Source organism: Leptodactylus fuscus, chromosome 1, assembly GCF_031893055.1.
Source record: "Leptodactylus fuscus isolate aLepFus1 chromosome 1, aLepFus1.hap2, whole genome shotgun sequence".
Classification (NCBI taxonomy): Eukaryota; Metazoa; Chordata; class Amphibia; order Anura; family Leptodactylidae; genus Leptodactylus; species Leptodactylus fuscus.
This window is the reverse complement of record NC_134265.1, coordinates 345390133-345408286: the sequence shown is the minus strand read 5'-3', so window position 1 is coordinate 345408286 and position 18154 is coordinate 345390133. Positions and strand designations below refer to the sequence as shown.

At 45.5% G+C, this 18154-nt stretch overlaps 1 protein-coding gene across 6 annotated transcripts in view; it reads right to left on the bottom strand.

Annotated features, from left to right (window-relative positions):
- Positions 1–18154, bottom strand: part of PROM1 (prominin 1) — a 150964-nt gene that overhangs the window by 21105 nt on the left and 111705 nt on the right. For all 6 annotated transcript variants that reach the window (XR_012712583.1, XM_075261633.1, XM_075261634.1 and 3 more), the window contains 10 exons: positions 17774–17926; positions 17503–17626; positions 14400–14503; positions 12227–12311; positions 11656–11802; positions 10202–10273; positions 6405–6497; positions 5188–5241; positions 3936–4016; positions 2903–2971 (listed from right to left, as the gene is read on the bottom strand). Coding sequence is in view for 5 of the 6 variants with exons in the window: in XM_075261633.1 (XP_075117734.1) it covers positions 2903–2971; positions 3936–4016; positions 5188–5241; positions 6405–6497; positions 10202–10273; positions 11656–11802; positions 12227–12311; positions 14400–14503; positions 17503–17626; positions 17774–17926 (982 nt within the window). In the remaining variant the exon portion in view is untranslated. The remainder of the gene's footprint in view (positions 1–2902; positions 2972–3935; positions 4017–5187; positions 5242–6404; positions 6498–10201; positions 10274–11655; positions 11803–12226; positions 12312–14399; positions 14504–17502; positions 17627–17773; positions 17927–18154) is intronic.

Below are 18154 nucleotides of genomic sequence, written 5' to 3'. Positions count from 1 at the left end.
GTATACGTCAAAGTATAACCGATGAGACAGTATTTTCAGGAAACACCTTTTGTATATTGACTCTTAAACTTAACAATTTCAAGGCGTTTTCTGAGTGTCAGTAAAGTGTACAATTCTGCCGCTTCATAATATAGTTTATGATTTGGTTCCTTCAAGTTTCAGATACTAGTTTGTCATCGGTGAACATTCGCAGGCTTCAAAACAGTACACAGCTAGCCCTGCTGTCATCTGAAAAGCGGATATCATAGTATACAGTCTAGACCAGGGGTCTCAAACTCGCGGGCTGCGGGCCGCATGCGGCCCCCCGAACAATTTTGTGCGGCCCGCACAAGCCTAGGGACGCCGGATCCGAGTTGAATACATTGCGAGATGATTATATCCACTAGCCGCTACGTTCCGGCTAGTGGACATATAGGCGCGATGTGATGACTTCACATCATCACATCGCGCCTACAGGTCTATTAGTGAAACTGCAGAGCGCGGCGGGGGAGCGTTGAATGGTGAGTATAAGTGTTTTTTGTGTGTTAAAGAGGACCTTCCACCATTTTGCCCACAGGCAGTTCTATATACTGCCGGAAAGCTGACAGTGCGCTGAGTTCAGCACACTGTCGGCTTTCCCGATGTGTGCCCAGTGTGAAGAGCTTACGGTCCGGTACCGTAGCTCTTCTATGGTCAGAAGGGCATTTCTGACACTCAGTCAGAGACGTCCTTCTTCACAGCACAGCCAATCGCGCTGTGCTGTGAGAGCCGGGAGGAACTCCCCCCTCCCACCCTGATAATGCTCGTCTATGGACGAGTACTGCGAGCAGAGGGAGGGGGGAGTTCCTCCCGGCTCTCACAGCACAGCGTGATTGGCTGTGCTGTGAAGAAGAACGTCTCTGACTGAGTGTCAGAAACGCCCTTCTGACCATAGAAGAGCTACGGTACCGGACCGTAAGCTCTTCACACTGGGCCCACATCGGGAAAGCCGACAGTGTGCTGAACTCAGCGCACTGTCAGCTTTCCGGCAGTATATAGAACTGCCTGTGGGCAAAATGGTGAAAGGTCCTCTTTAAACATTGAGGTGGAATGAAGGGGCTCATGACACTGGGGGCAGATGAAGGGAGGGGGGAGAACGGCATGACACTGGGGCTGAAATGGAGGGACATGAATCTGGGGGCAGAGATGGGGGGACATGAATCTGGGGGCAGGGATGGAGGGACATGAATCTGGGGGCAGAGATGGAGGGACATGAATCTGGGGGCAGAGATGGAGGGACATGAATCTGGGGGCAGAGATGGGGGAACATGAATCTGGGGGCAGAGATGGGGGGACATGAATCTGGGGGCAGAGATGGGGGGACATGAATCTGGGGGCAGAGATGGGGGGACATGAATCTGGGGGCAGAGATGGAGGGACATGAATCTGGGGGCAGAGATGGGGGGACATGAATCCGGGGGCAGATGAAGGGTGTATATGTAACTGGGGGAAAGATGGAGGGGGGGCATATAGTTTACGGGTGACTGTAGGAGGATTATACTGTGTGCGGGCACATGAAAAATGAATGGGCGGAGTCAACATAAAAGTGGGTGGAGCTAAATTTGCCGCGGTGCGGCCCGCCGACTGGCTGGGATCTTGCTCTGTGGCCCACATGCTGAGTTGAGTTTGAGACCCCTGGTCTAGACAATGCTCTGTGGGCTAAATACATCCATGACCGCTGCTTAACTCATTCTCATGGTTTGCCACAGTGTATCGGACTGGCGTCCAGGCTCTCAGAACATTGCTAGATTGGATACACGTGGATACAGGTTGCCGCTTCTCATTGGAGAGCAGCTCCAGCTAGATACTAGTTTGCAACTTGTGAATAAAATCACTGGTCTTATTCAGGCCCATGTTCTACCATACAAAGTGCCAGCCCTGTGCCCCAAAATACAATGTGACCACCAATAGCCCACCATGCAAAGTGCCAGCCCTGTGCCCCAAAATACAATGTGACCGCCAATAGCCCACCATGCAAAGTGCCAGCCCTATGCCCCAAAATACAATGTAACCGCCAATAGCCCACCATGCATAGTGCCAGCCCTATGCCCCAAAATACAATGTAACCGCCAATAGCCCACCATGCATAGTGCCAGCCCTATGCCCCAAAATACAATGTGACTGCCAATAGAGCACCATGCAAAGTGCCAGCCCTATGCCCCAAAATACAATGTAACCGCCAATAGCCCACCATGCATAGTGCCAGCCCTATACCCCAAAATACAATGTGACTGCCAATAGAGCACCATGCATAGTGCCAGCCGTGTGCCCCAAAATACAATGTGACCGCCAATAGCCCACCATGCAAAGTGCCAGCCCTATGGCCCAAAATACAATGTAACCGCCAATAGCCCACCATGCAAAGTGCCAGCCCTATGCCCCAAAATACAATGTGACTGCCAATAGAGCACCATGCAAAGTGCCAGCCGTGTGCCCCAAAATACAATGTGACCGCCAATAGCCCACCATGCAAAGTGCCAGCCCTATGCCCCAAAATACAATGTGACCACCAATAGCCCACCATGCAAAGTGCCAGCCCTATGGCCTAACATTAAAGTGGAAAATAAATAGGCAACTGTGTAAGAGTTGGTTGTGTGAAGTATACCCTATGGAGGGCCCCTATGAGATGTTTTTTTTTTTTTTTTTTTTTTTTTTGGTGTCCCATTGATGAATAGGATATGGAGCATCTTTTCTTCCTCTCTAGGACAGGATGGGTGTTTTTCCAAAAAAAGAAGCTGGTTGGCCCCCATGGAAGCTATTTTTGGCAATAGAGGCAGAAAAGCCTCAAAAACAGCCCCAAAAGAACCAGTGTGAACTCACCTTAGAAGATGATACATACAATACATTACACATGTACGACAATAAATATATGAGAATTACTTACTGAATCTTTCACCCACTGAACGTACTGAACAAAGTAGCCGACGACTGTATCCATAAACTTTTTAGATTCCTGAAGACGAAAAACAAACGAATAAAGTGAAATATCTTTTGACGTCTCCGTTAGTGATCTCTGCCTTGGTCCAAATAACTAATATTGCATACATGAAATTGGATGTCCAGCTTTGACGTGACTTTTCCTTAACTCAGTCGTCTGTATAGCCCACGGGGGGGATTGAAATCAGTGAACTCATGGGTCAAGCTATAGGTGTTGTAGGGGTAGCAGTCTCACACAGGCCCTGGTGTCTGAGAGGGTCTAAAGCTGCCACATTAATAGACAACTGGTATCATAAATAGCCCATTGTCAATGGCGAAACATGTCCCAGATTCTGCATTAGTGGCCAGGGGATTAAAGCTAAGACCCCACCTAGCACGCACAGCCAAAAAGCACTGTGGAAAAACTGCTTAGCCAAATGGTGGGGAGGAGGGCAGGTTTTGCAGCCATTCTGTTATCTCAAAATGTCCTGACAAGCATTGTGTATGTATAAAAAGAATCTCTCAGTAGTGCAGCCTCAAGATTTATGATCCAACCCAGAAGCTAAAGAATTGTAAAATAATATAGGGATCCAATAGATCAGGGGTACTCACACTTTTTGAGCATGTGAGCTACTTTAGAAACTGACCAAGGGATAAGATTTACTACCCGCTTTTTGTGGGCGGGGCCAGGAGGGCCCGGGGTGGGCCAGGGGCGTTGCCTGTGGGTGGGGCAGAGCGTGAGAGCAGGAGACAGCTCTCTGGTGTCTGCTTGTTCACAAAGCAGGCTGAGAATCATCTCCGGACACTGGCAGGCGGGGCCACCGCAGCCCTGATTGCGAACAAGTGCAAGGTCCCGGCCTGCCAGTGTCCGGAGATGATTCTCAGCCTGCGCTGTCAACAAGCAGACACAGATTCCGTGATCGACCCATACGTCCTTCGCGATCGACCGGTAGATCACGATCGACGTATTGGGCACCCCTGCAATAGAGCAAACGTCTTACCTTCTTTATGATGACGGAAGCATTGTTATTGATCAGTTTCTGCGCTTCATCGATCGATGAAATGACATCATGTACCTTTTCCTGGAATTACAAAAATATATGCTCAGATTGAAGGGTTTCTTTGTCAATTGTATAAGTTGTAATTTATTGAAGGAACATGATGTGTGGATATCTGCGTCATTGTACACTACTTACACACAATATCTAAGAATTGCATGTTCATTTCCATCACATGTAAAACAGAGTTAGTAGGGCGAAGTGCTATACCAGGTCCATTCATTCTTACACTTTGCAAGTTATAGAGGTGTTTTATAGACAATAACAAACTGACTGCATGCTAGGTCTCATTTTGGGGGGGATTTACTAACCCATCTATGTCAGTCTAACAGATACAAAACATGGCGCAACTTCAAACTTTTCTTGCACCAATGATGTGCCACTTCTTCCCGCTTTTCTTATATCATTGATCTTCCACTACCTAAACCCCCACTTGCCACTTTTTACAAATACCAGTCTTAAAAGGGCTTTTCAGCCCAAATCGAATGTTCATGCTGATGGCCTATTGACCGGATATGTCATCAGTATGTGATCTGATAATGTACTACACCTGGACTTTGCACAGATCATGAATAGAGATGAGCGAGTAGTATTCAATCAAGTAGGTATTCGATCGAATACTATGGTATTCTAAATACTCGTACTCGATCGAGTACCACTCGCTATTCGAATGTAAAAGTTCGATGCAGAACCAGCATTGATTGGCTGAATGCTATACAGTCGGCCAATCAATGCTGGTTCTTCTCCTACCTTTAGAAGTCTTCTCCGTGCAGCTTCCCCGCGGCGTCTTCCGGCTCTGAATTCTCTCTGCCAGGCATCGGGCCTGGGCAGAGCCGACTGTGCATGTCTGCTTGTAGTGCGGGCATGCGCAGTCGGCTCTGCCCAGGCCCGATGCCTGGCAGAGTGAATGAAGAGCCGGAAGACGCCGCGGGGACGCTGCACGAAGAAGACTTCTCGGAGAATCCAGCCCGACCCTCACTCGTGGACTTGGTAAGTATAATTTGATCGAACGTTGCCTACCCCTGAAACGAGTATTTTCCCCCATAGACTATAATAGGGTTCGATATTCGAGTAGTCGAATATTGAGGGGCTACTCGAATCGGATTTCGAACCTCAAACATTTTACTGTTCGCTCATCTCTAATTATGACCATATGATGGATTCATAAGATATGTCACCACCATGAATAACATACCTCAATATCGAATGACGTCCTCTCGAGCAATTTGATACTTTGATTTAGAACACTCTGTAAAATAAAGTATTTCCATCAACACCCTAAGATAGCAAAATCACATTCAAGGTGAAGAATGATGATACATATATATATATAGAAATAAACCCAATATGATCGTACAAACATCACTTTGACATAGTTTACATAGTATGGTCATGCTGGGAATCTTCTCCCATAAATTCGGACCTGTCTGGGAGTAAGGTCATCTGCATAGGTGCCCTAAAAAAACTTCTTTTTTTTTATTTTACATTTTTTATTTGTAATATTTTGGATTTTTTCAGGTTTTAATTTTTTTATGGGACAAACAGCACACCCCTACCCCCATGATTAGATGATATACAACATATAACACCACAGGTGAACCATACACTTACAGACATGCAACATGTCACGTATGCTTACCCGGGCTCTAACATATTTCTTGAAAGGCAGAGGAAGGAATAAGAAAGTGATATCAACAATAGAAATCAAACTACACCATGACTCCTAGACGGAGTGCAAACCATTGTATAGACCATACAACACAGGCGAGCATGCCGTCTCCTATTACCAGCCCTGAAACTATCCTGTTTCCGGATGTCAGGACAGTACACGCTATCCGTAGCATAGTCTAGCACCATGATGGGACATGTACAGTACACAATATTGTCTAACACTCCTCAGGAAGAGGTCAATTACACGGATATCAGATCCATTTGGGAAATAGACCAGAGGGGAAGTAATATTAGATCTGCGAGTGTCATCTATATTATGCTGCATTGTGTTAGTGTATATGTTTCATAAGCCCTTCCAGTTCTTCCATAACAAGTAAGTAGGTGACTACATGACCAACCGAACAACACTCAGGACACTGTGGGATGGGGTTGCTCAACCTCCTCCATTCCTGACATAAGAGTAGCCACCAAAGGTTGTATTGTGTAGGGATGTGATGAGTTGAGAAGACTCTATACGTCAGATCATCAGGAGCAAAATCCAAAATTAACACTGCACTGTGGTTGGTTGTAATGGACAACAGTTACATAAATTTCCCCCGTTGTGTTATTTACGTGACATTTACATTGGCGCCCGCTAAAGACGACCGATACGGGTCTAACAATCATAATGATACTACGATGTAGAGTCCAGCTACACATCCCTGATCCCATATCTATCTAGAGTACATAAAATACCCATACCATTGTCTGCTCCATCGGTACAACTTGCTGAATGTGTATCATCCGTATACTATTAGCGTGTCCTTTTATAGCGTTTCCTAATGCTCCTTTTGGCTAAAAGCAAATAGAAAGACTTCTGAGCAGAGCAGTTATTGGTAGCATGATGGGGGAGATAAGCAAAAGCAAAGTTACAACATAAGGGCCCAAGCACACGACCGAGTTGGGGGCCAAGTTTATATTGGAATGCAGTCAAATCATACTCTGAGTGAGTGGCGTAACTAGGAATGGCGGGGCCCCGTAGCGAACCTTTGACATGGCCCCCCCTCCCTGACTCACACAGTATTATGCCCCATAGTGGCCCCATCCCCAATATTATGTCCCATAGTGGCCCCATCACCAAGTATTATGCCCCATACTGGCCCCTGCACACAGTATTATGCCCCATAGTGGCCCCTGCACACAGTATTATCTCCCATAGTGGCCCCTGCACACAGTATTATCCCCCATAGTGGCCCCTGCACACAGTATTATACCCCATAGTGGCCCCTGCACACAGTATTATACCCCATAGTGGCCCCTGCATACAGTATTATCTCCCATAGTGGTCCCTGCACACAGTATTATGCCCCATAGTGGCCCCTGCACACAGTATTATGCCCCATAGTGGCCCCTGCACACAGTATTATACCCCATAGTGGCCCCTGCACACAGTATTATGTCCCACTGTGGACACCCACTAACAATTATTATACTCTGGGGTCTTTTCAGACCCCAGAGTATAATATCGGAGACCAAGAGGAGGATACAAACATAAACACTGTTACTTACCTATCCCTGCGCTCTCCGCTGTTGGATATCTTCAATGACGTCAGGGACATCTGAGACGTCACACAAATAGGTCCCGAAGCCTTCCTGGAGTGTGGAGAGGTAAGTAACACTGTTTGTTATGTTCGCTTACCTCTCCCGGGCCTCCGATCATTATACTCGGGGGTCTGAAAAGACCCCTGAGTATAATAATGATGTTTGCAGGGCCCGTGGCATCACTTACCGATCCCGGCCCCTGCCAGAATCGGTAAGTAAGTAGGGCCCGTTACTGGCTAGCTAATGGCCTATTAATAAAAACACAGCGGTAGCGGCTGTCGCCGGGCCCCCTAATGTCCCGGGCCCTGTGGCAGCTGCCTCCGCTGCTTCCCCGGTAGTTACGCCAATGCTCAGAGTGACATCCAAGTGCATTCCATTATGTATTCATGTCTATGGGGCTTCTGGATCCATTCCGTTCTGATAACATGGAGCAGAATAGGACCCACTCCATAGTCATCCGTATTATCAGAATGGACCCAGAGGCCCAATAGATGTGAATACATTACATAATGTACTCTGACTGCATTCCGAGATAAACTCGCCCCCAACTCAGATGCATACTCGGTCATGTGCATGGGGCCCTAAGAGGTTAAACATAAAACATTGTGCAAGCGTTATGAGTGCAGTTATTTACAATAGTAGAGCATAGAAGAGTTGTGGCCTTGCAGATGGCATTGACTCTTCGCTTCCATTGTGAAAATTTATTAGTTCATATGAACAGTCTATGAGGTTGCTAAACACAAATGATACAACCAATAAGAGAAATTCATCTAAATTAACAAATCTAGGGAAAAAAAGAAACAGTCTAGAAGCTAGTTACATGATTCAGACTCAGAGAAAAACAAAAAAACATGCTCATTCCGAAAAAACCTGTGTGTCCTATTCTGATGCATTTTTCTGGAAATGAAAATAAAAAAACGCTACAGAGATGACATCCATGTGTTGTCCAATTTTCATAGATCCGATGCTAAATGCTTCTGAAAAAATATTGTGAAACCAGGAAGAAAAACAGATGACTTATTAATGCTGGTCTTCATAATCCCCGACAAGGCGCACCCTATGTCCGGCCATGCTCCTGCAGGGAAATCTACGCCATATTTCTGGCGCCAATGATGATAAATCTGCAGGTCTGATAACTCTGCTACTTTATGAGAAAGTGGTGTGGGTGACACGGAATGGAGAAAAATTGCTAGATTTTGCAGACTATTTGCACACAAAAAAATTGCAACATTTTTATATCCTGTAGATAATGTTGGCGTATAAGGCAAAATAAATCTGCCCCACTGACATTATAAATAAATTGTCCAATTTTTGTGGTTACAAATATGCTTGTGGACTATGGCTTAGAGCAGACCTGGGCAATGTACGGCCCGCGGGCCACATCCGGCCCTCTGACTTCTTCTATCCGGCCGCATAGCTAGTTGAAGTTTTTTTCAAGGACCTGTGATGATGTCATCACAGCCTATCACCAGGATAGGCTATGACTCGTTAGTGGGCGGAGCCACACGGGACTGTGTGCTTGATGCAAGCTGCCGGCAATGGAGGCTGCTGGATGATAAAGAGAGAAGAGACAGCATGTGTGAGCAATAGGGGGGGAACTAGGGGCAGATGTAGGGGGCAGTTACACTGAATGCACATGGAGGGGGGACATTAAACTAGGGGGCAGATGGAGGGTGACATTAAACTGGGGCAGCTGGAGGAGGATATTAAACCATGGGGGGTAGCTGGAGGGGGACATAACTGCCCCCAGTTTAATGTCCCCCTCCAGCTGCCCCAGTTTAATGTCCCCTCTAGTTTCTGCTAGTTTATACTGGGGCACCAGGAGAGGGACTTAATACTGTGGGACATTTGGAGGGAAACGTTATAATGTGGGAGTGTATAATGTTAGGGTGACTGCAGGAGGATTTTACTTTGTGGGACACATGGAAAAATTATTGAGAATGGGCGGAGTCAGCGGGGAAGTGGGTGGAGCTAAATTTGCCGCTGTGCGCATGGCCCTCTAGAACCGTTACAATTTCTCATGTGGCCCCATGGGAAAATTAATTGCCCATCCCTGGCTTAGAGTCTATGGGGCATATTTATTGTTCTTGTGCAACACCTTTGTGATGTTAAAAAAGTTGCACGAGTCAGATTTGGAACTTTTTAATTGCCACTTGCAACACTTTCCTTATGGAGGAGGCTCAGCATGGATGGATCAGATTTGAAGAGGACCTGTCACCAAGCAGAAATTCTAAATAAAACTACGGTATATCATTTGATTATTGCCGTTCCGCTGAATTTGGCGTTTATTATTTTTAAAATTTGTCCACCCATTCAAAATATATGAAGATCCAAGTGGGCAGCAACCTTATGTTTTTCTACCAGTTATCATTTGCTCCTTTATCTATGTAGGCAACATACTACCAAGATATACTGAGATATTGATTAGGTTTGTTGAACAGGAACAAAAAATATAGGGGGAAAAAAATAAAATATAACCTTAATAAAATATTATTATAAAAGGATTTCAGGTAACACCCAAACCTGTGCTATAAAATAAGATACTAGTAATTATTGTCTGCATCAAATGTAATCCTTCCGTAATAGTCACTATGGTGCGGAATATTCGCAGCCATATTCATTTTGAAGATATTGTTCCTATTTGCCGACCATTGCATTGATATCTGGTCCACCTTCTGGTGGCAGAAGGTTGGAATCAGAAGTCACCAGTTGGAGACCAGGAACGTTCACTCCACATGACCAAAGTAAGCTGCAGTAACACTTTAGTGTATGACTTGATGGTTGTCGTAAGATACTTAACAAATCTTAGATAAAGAAACATAATAGCATACTGGTCGACTCTCATGGAAGGTTAGTGAGGCTCCTGAAAAAAGGAGAGACCCCCTAGACTCCCAGGAGAACAGGTCGATCTCCCGGGCCATGTGTTGGTCATGAAGAAATACAGAAGGCAGACTCACCAGCATGTCAGCATTTCCTTCCAGATCATTAGCGAAGGCCTGAAGATCCACTTTTGTACTGCCTTTACCTGCCTAGAGTTAGAGATGGACATTGATTATATAAGTGAGCAGAACACGTTATAACACAAAGCAATTTACAGTACGGTTATTTCACTGTGCGAGACATGGACCCCTGGGGTTGTGATAAAGGGTTATGGGTAGGGTTGAGCCGATCTTGACTTTTCAGGATCGATTTTGAAATCCGATTTCCGATCATTTTTCATTCGAACCCGATCTCGATCCCAATTCCGATCCCAATGCAAGTCAATGGGATTTTTTTTACTAATCGGAGATCGGATTTTAAAAACAATCCTATTCACTATACAGCATGGATCTAACAATTGAAGGCTTTAATTGTTAGAATCCACGCTGTGTAGTGATTTTTTTTAATCACTAAGTAGCCAGAGGATTTTTTTTTTAATCCTCTGGCTACTTAGTCCCCCTTGGTGTCCACTTACCTGCAGAGATGGCTGCTCCGGTGCCCCGTGTTCTTGTTCTTCTTCACCTCGCTGCCCCCTGCCTCTCAGGTTAGGAGAGTATGGGTGGGTACAGGGCGGGGAGACGTGACATCTCTCCGCCCTGTACTCGCCCACACTCTCCTAAGCCACAAGCCCCGCCTTCTTCCTAGCTCTTTAAACACTAACCTAGGAGGCGGGGGCAGCGAGGCGAAGAAGAACGAGAACACCGGGCACTGGACCAGCCATCTCTGCAGGTAAGTAGCTACTAGAGATGTTAGCTAGTCTCCCATTAGAATGAATGAATGCAGCTGGCGCACAGGGGGTTAAGGCTGTGTGCCGGCTGCTTCCATTCATTCCTATGGAACCGCAGCGGAGCCTTCACACTGAGTATACACTCAGAATGAGCGGAGCGTATACTCAGTGTGAAGGCTAACATTGTTAGCTTTTCCCACAATGCTTGGCCAGTAGCAAAGCATTGTGGGAAATAATCACCGATCTCGATCCCACCTAAAAAGATCATGTTCGTAATTCCGATCGCGATCGTGAAATTTTCTCAATCGCCGATCGGAATCCGATCTTTTCCGAACACTATCGCTCAACGCTAGTTATGGGTTACAGTACGTGCCTCATGACCAGATTTCCTACAACTGTTGCTGGCCGACTATTATGTTGCTACTGCTGTGAGATAGGTCTATTACATGAGCCTGCTGCAGCCTGTATCCTGCATGAAGACACCATAGTCGGCTAGGTCTGCTCTGAAGGTTCTTCTACAGCACATGTCCATGTTGTTAATGCGGGATGATTATTATCAAGGTAAGTGGGCTACTCTGTAGTCGGAAGCATTAAAGATCACTCGATACTGTAGCTCCGTGGTTCTCATACTGTTGGGGGCATCCCAGGGGTACAACCCGCAGTCCCCAGGGGTATGTGTTTTGGCTAAGAATATAATGCACTTACTTCTGTTAAAAATGCATCAAAGTCTATTGTATCAATCCCTGTGGCGCTAAAATCTTCCAAATTCCTCCTTCCTTTTTGATCCAGTAAAACGATACTCTTCAAGTTTATATTCATCATTTCAATCCGGTCTGAGATCTCATCGACATACTGGGAAGAAAAGGTCATAGATGTTAATAAAAGCAATGATCTGGAAACTTCTATATAGTCATTATGTGAGCAAGTATTATTAGTAACAATTTATCACCAAATGAAAACCTCGGATGTGCAAAATGACCCTTCTATGGGTGGAATGATTAGATTTGCGTATCCCCTGTATTCTAGTCATGTGCAGTATTGTGAAAGTTTTAAGCAGACGTGTAAAAAAAAATTAGCGTTCAGTCAATTCTTAATTCCTTTTCCTATGAAATGAAGTTGACTTGCAATACCACACATGACCTGTGGACTGGTGTGGTGCTGTTTTATAAAAAAAAAAAAAATTTATTTAATCCCCTTTACTTAATTTATTTAAATCCCTTTAATTGCTACGCTACTCCCCAGATATGAAGTCACACCTTGTGTACAGATCACTTACCATGCTGATATTTAAGAATTCGTTGATATTAAACAGGTTATCAATCTGAAGAGCTGTAAAGATGCCCTTGTTCTCCTTGCAGTCACTAGAAAACAATATAGAAATAAAGCGTCAGAAATCTCCCAAACACCTAAGAAATCAGTCATGTGTGACAGGCACCTCAGTAGAACCCATCCAGTGGCATAACTAGGAATGGTGGGGGCCCATGGCGAACTTTTGACTTTGGCCCCCCAACTGACACCGACGACCTTGACTGACCCCCTCCTCGGCATTACTGCATGCTCTATTATGTCCCTTAGTGGCCCCTGCACACAGTATTATCCCCCATAGTGGCCCCTGCACACAGTATTATCCCCCATAGTGGCCCCTGCACACAGTATTATCCCCCATAGCGGCCCCTCCACTCAGTATTATGCCCCATAGTGGCCCCTGCACACAGTATTATGTCCCTTAGTGGCCCCTGCACACAGTATTATGTCCCTTAGTGGCCCCTGAACACAGTATGATGCCCCATAGTGGCCCCTGCACACAGTATTATCCCCCATAGTGGCCCCTGCACACAGTATTATGCCCCATAGTGGCCCCTGCACACAGTATTATGCCCCATAGTGGCCCCTGCACACAGTATTATCCCCCATAGTGGCCCCTGCACACAGTATTATGTCCCATAGTGGCCCCTGCACACAGTATTATCCCCCATAGTGGCTCCTGCACACACTATTATCCCCCATAGTGGCCCCTGCACACAGTATTATCCCCCATAGTGGCCCCTGCACACAGTATTATGCCCCATAGTGGCCCCTGCACACAGTATTATCCCCCATAGTGGCCCCTGCACACAGTATTATGTCCCTTAGTGGCCCCTGCACACAGTATTATCCCCCATAGTGGCTCCTGCACACACTATTATCCCCCATAGTGGCACCTGCACACAGTATTATCCCCCATAGTGGCCCCTGAACACAGTATTATCCCCCATAGTGGCCCCTGCACACAGTATTATGCCCCATAGTGGCCCCTGCACACAGTATTATGCCCCATAGTGGCCCCTGCACACAGTATTATCCCCCATAGTGGCCCCTGCACACAGTATTATGTCCCATAGTGGCCCCTGCACACAGTATTATCCCCCATAGTGGCTCCTGCACACACTATTATCCCCCATAGTGGCCCCTGCACACAGTATTATACCCCACTGTGGACACCCATAAACAAGTCGGCCTCCGCTGCCGTCCTACTTCAATGACGTCGGACGTCACATGACCCGGGACGCAGGCCGGGTTTATGTGACGTCAGAGACGTCAGACATCTAGGAAGGAGGCCTGGCAGGATCGTGGAGAGGTAACAGTGTTTTTTTAATGTTTCTTACTTCTCCCGGGCCTCTGATCATTAAACTCGGGGGTCTGCAAAGGCCCCCTGAGTATAATAATAGTGTTTGTGGGGCCCGCGGTGTCACTTACCGATCCCGGCCCAGCCAGGATCGGTAAGTAAAAAGGGTCCGTAACGGCCTATTAAATAAAAAAATGCAGCGGTAGCGGCTGTCACTGGGCTCTCTAATGTCCCGGGCCCTGTGACAGCCGCTACCACTGCTACCACAGTAGTTACGCCACTGAACCCATCAGATACCATTATAAGTCAGTGGGGTCTTTTGGTCACTGCTGGAGTCATGTGACAGATGTGGCAGAGCGGTGTGGCGTCCATTATGAACGGAGGTCACACATGTCAGAGTGTGAGCGCTCAAAACAGATCCCATTCACTTCAATGTGCGGCTTACGGGCGTTACACTTTGAAATCAATGGGAGGCTTTTTTCCCTATTGCTTTCTATGTGATACACGATCATGTGTATTTTTCCATTTTAGCCAATGCTTCCTTTCATTGTTACCACCTTCCCAGTAGGTTTACATGGCTGCGCCCCAGTGCTACATGGCACCACCTTGTAGGCCGATGAGGTAGAATGATTATTATCATGTTATGCAGGGATATATTGATCTATCACATGACATTTTATATAGAGGTCCTATACAGACGGATGGCATCACCTATGAATGAAGTGTAGATAGGTCCAGTTAGAGGTCTACCCATTGGAAATTTTTGCCTTGGAGCCCTAGACCTTTGCCCTGTCCCTTAAATCTATTCTATCCTGTCGGTCTTGTGTTTTTCTTTTCTTTTTACCTGTAAACTTTTTCAAAAGTGAGATTCATATTGGCGTTTTGATATAGGACACCCGAGAGATAATTTTTCCACTGGGAATTCAGCAGATATGGAGTATCCAGAACCTTGAGAACAGAAAGCAACATGTTATCACTCAGACAGGTCTCGGTAGTAGTAGTAGTAGATGTAATATCTAGTTTACAGGTACAACAACAATTACATCTCTTATTGGATTCTTAGATCAGATAACTAAGTAGAAGGTATACAAGCTGTATATTGGCAAACAAAATGTACGTGTTAACCGACACAGTGGCTCAAATATGAGGGGTGCAGCTGTAACAATCACAATGGGGACTTTTTGGACCTGGTGCCATCTTAGCCTGATTGTACCCATGATAGACCGGGCTATCTCACTATACTGATATATACATTTTACTATGTGTAACTTTTATGGTGGCATGTGACGTCAACGGTGGTTACATGAAGGGTGCAAAATATCCCAGCTACACCTATGTGTATAAGTATAGACACTGTATTAACATAAAAGGACAGATAAACTATTATACAATATGCCAGACGAACATGGGAAGAATATGCAAATCTGACTTCCATGATGTAATTAGGTTGTCAGTACCTCAAGTATGCACACCAATAGAGGGCGCTGACACTTGTTTGACTGAGACTCTGTCTTGCTAATTACATCATGGAAGACAGACTTGCACATTCTCAGTCAGCGCCCTCTATTGGTGTGCATACATGAGGTACTGGCATCCTAATTACATCATGCAATTCAGATTTGCATATTCTTCCCATGTTCCTTTGCACAATGGAGCGCTCATGGCTTAATAAGACTCCACACACCTTAATGGTGGTTCTCTCCTTATGGAGTGACGATATCCCCTCAACAATATGCCATATCAAACCTACATATCAATCTGCTCTATAATATGTCCATGCAGAATGGACTGAATTATCACTATAACTATATCAACCTCCAATAGGGTAAGACAACACGAAAAAGCAAACAAAAAAGTGATTCATAATGAATGCGAATGGTGAGATGAATACATCCCGGATTAGTGTTTTCTATTATCCGAGCACATTAGTGTGCTTATAATATAATCGCATTTGTGAAGCGTTCCTTCCCATTATCATGAAGCCATTTACTTATAAAGCACTGAACGTGAAATACTCTATTACTAGAAATAAGAAAGTCTTTATCTGTGTGCAGAAGAAGATTCCAGCATCGCTGGTGCCTGGAGCTGTGAGAGGATGACTGACATATCTTGGCTGTCATACAGGCTGCGGCTTGAGAAAACACGCACCATAAAATGAGCTAAAAGGACAGACAAATGGGATTTCCCCCTGGAGCGTCATATTTGTGTGGATTATATACAGACTCCTGCTACTCCTTCATGTATTGGGAAGGTAACATGTCAAGTAATATTACAGGGCTGTATGATGAAGGGATCGTGTACGGCACGAGATCCGGGCATCCATGGAAAGTGTAGAACAATGTCAGCAGTATTAGTAACGAAGGAGTCAACTATAGGATAAAAAAAATAGCAGAGGGCAAGGCATGTTGTAAGATAAAAATAAGTGTGACCTCTTCTTCATTCTGCTGTTCCAGTGTCAGACTTGATCTCCTCTGTCTGGCTCTAGTGATGACCTCAATGCCCTCACGTGTGGCCAATACCGCCAATCATTGGCCTCAGTTTTTGGGTAAGCCACTGCTAGAGAGATTCCAGAGCTGACGTACCCGACTAATACACGGTCTACCAATAAGTATTTGGACACCCATGCAAATGAAGATATCTGCGGTGTCACGCCTTCCGCCGTTAAATATCGTGTAGGAAACAGCATTGGCATTAGTCACACGCAAGACGCCATGAGAAAGGGGTGATTGTCGGGTAGCACAGAAATGGTTGATCCTTAAGGGACAAAGCAAGCGAACTCAATTAGGGCTAGTTCAGACGCAACTTTAACGTGCTGATTAGGCTTAGATTAATGGGATTTATTCATTAAAGTCTCACTTCCTTTTTATTTTGCACCCTTTCCTGCTCTTTACTAAAAGTAACAAAAATAAGCAGAAATGGTGGAGGCTACAGGCCTCCCGTTATGTGCCCCAGTGCAAGAAATATCAGTGCATTTACCAAGAGCTCTTCTCTGTCAGAAGGGCGTTCCTGACAGTCTAGCTGGGAACGTCCCTCCCAACAGTCTGTCCGTAGCGCTGTACTACAAAGCGCTGAGCGGTGAGGAACACCCCCCCATTACTAGTCTATGGATGAGTACTGTCAGGAGAGAGGGTGCAGTCATGGCTGGGCGGTAATGAGCATCTCCTCTGACAGAATAGCGCTATGGATACTATTGCCAGGAGGATCATTTCCAGTTAGACTGTCAGGAACACCATTCTGACAGTGAAGAGCTATCGGTAAATGCACTGATATCTCTTGCCCTGGGGCACATAACGTGAAAGACGACAGTCCGCTGGTATATAAAACCACGTGCCCGAGGATATGAAAGGTCCTCTTTAAATGATGCAATGAACAGGAGTTGATGGAGGTGTTGAAAGGTCCTCGTTAAATTAGTGTTGGTCCTGGGATTTACAATTGTGGTTGGAACTCTAGGGTTAAAGTTTGTATTGTCATCTGGATATTATATACATATGTAAGCCGATGGCCTGCAAAATAATGGAGGGGGTGTACATCTAGCCCAGGCTACTCAGGTGGGCAAGATGAGAGAAAGTCCAGGGATTACTTGTTCTTAATTTCCCCATTGTGGGACTATTAAAGGATTATCTTATCTTCTCAGCAGACAGCTTTTTGTCTGCTGAGCATTTTGTTACATGCTCAGTATTGGGCTGGATTTTTTAGGAATGGCAGGTAGGATTGGCAGTGGGACCTGTCATTCCACCCCCCTCCAGTCCACACATTTCGGATGTTTCTGCAGCGTGTCAGCTGCTGTGGATTGTCCTCATCAGGGAGGTTTAAAAGGTCAGCTCCAGCAGCAAGACTTTGGACAGAGGTGGGCTGCAGGACAGCTGGAAGGTCCTTAAATAGAATCAGATTATACTTAGGTAATATACTGTACCTGTTATTTTCACACAACAGTCATGCATTCTCACCTTAAACAAAGACTTGTCTTGAAAAGGTTCGCACACCAGCTTTTCTACATTTCCACCGGCCAGGAATGTAACAATCACAATAAGCATGAGAACCCAGGAGAAGATGAAGCTGAATCCAACTCCGCTGTATAGGGATAACCAATATTAGTATAACAGATAAATCTATAACATTACAGATTACAGCGGAGCCCTCTTCCCGATAGCACTATGTAAGTCAGGATCAGGAAGGGCTTATGATAGGATGCCTACAAGCTGTGTAACATATACTCACGCCATGAGAAAGTTCCCTCCGGTATTTGAGACACAGCCCCTCGTGGTTGGAGATGAATGTTGGTCATAACCACATGAACCAAAAAATAGACCGAGGAAGTAGAAAACGACAATAAGTGTCACCATGCAACAGAGAACGAGAGATCCCAGCCACCTGTAGAGGAGAAGTCACAGGTAAATGTATATTACCAAATAGCTGATACTAGTGAGTTACTGTATCTGTGAAACACTATTCTCAAACATCTAGATAGACTGACATGCGGAAGAGAAATGGTGGGTTTATGTTACCATTCCTATCTGACTGGTATAGTAAAGGGGTTCTCTGGTCAGATTCCCTGGTTGTCTGAAGGGGGCACAGGTAACATCCTTAAAGTTTAATGTA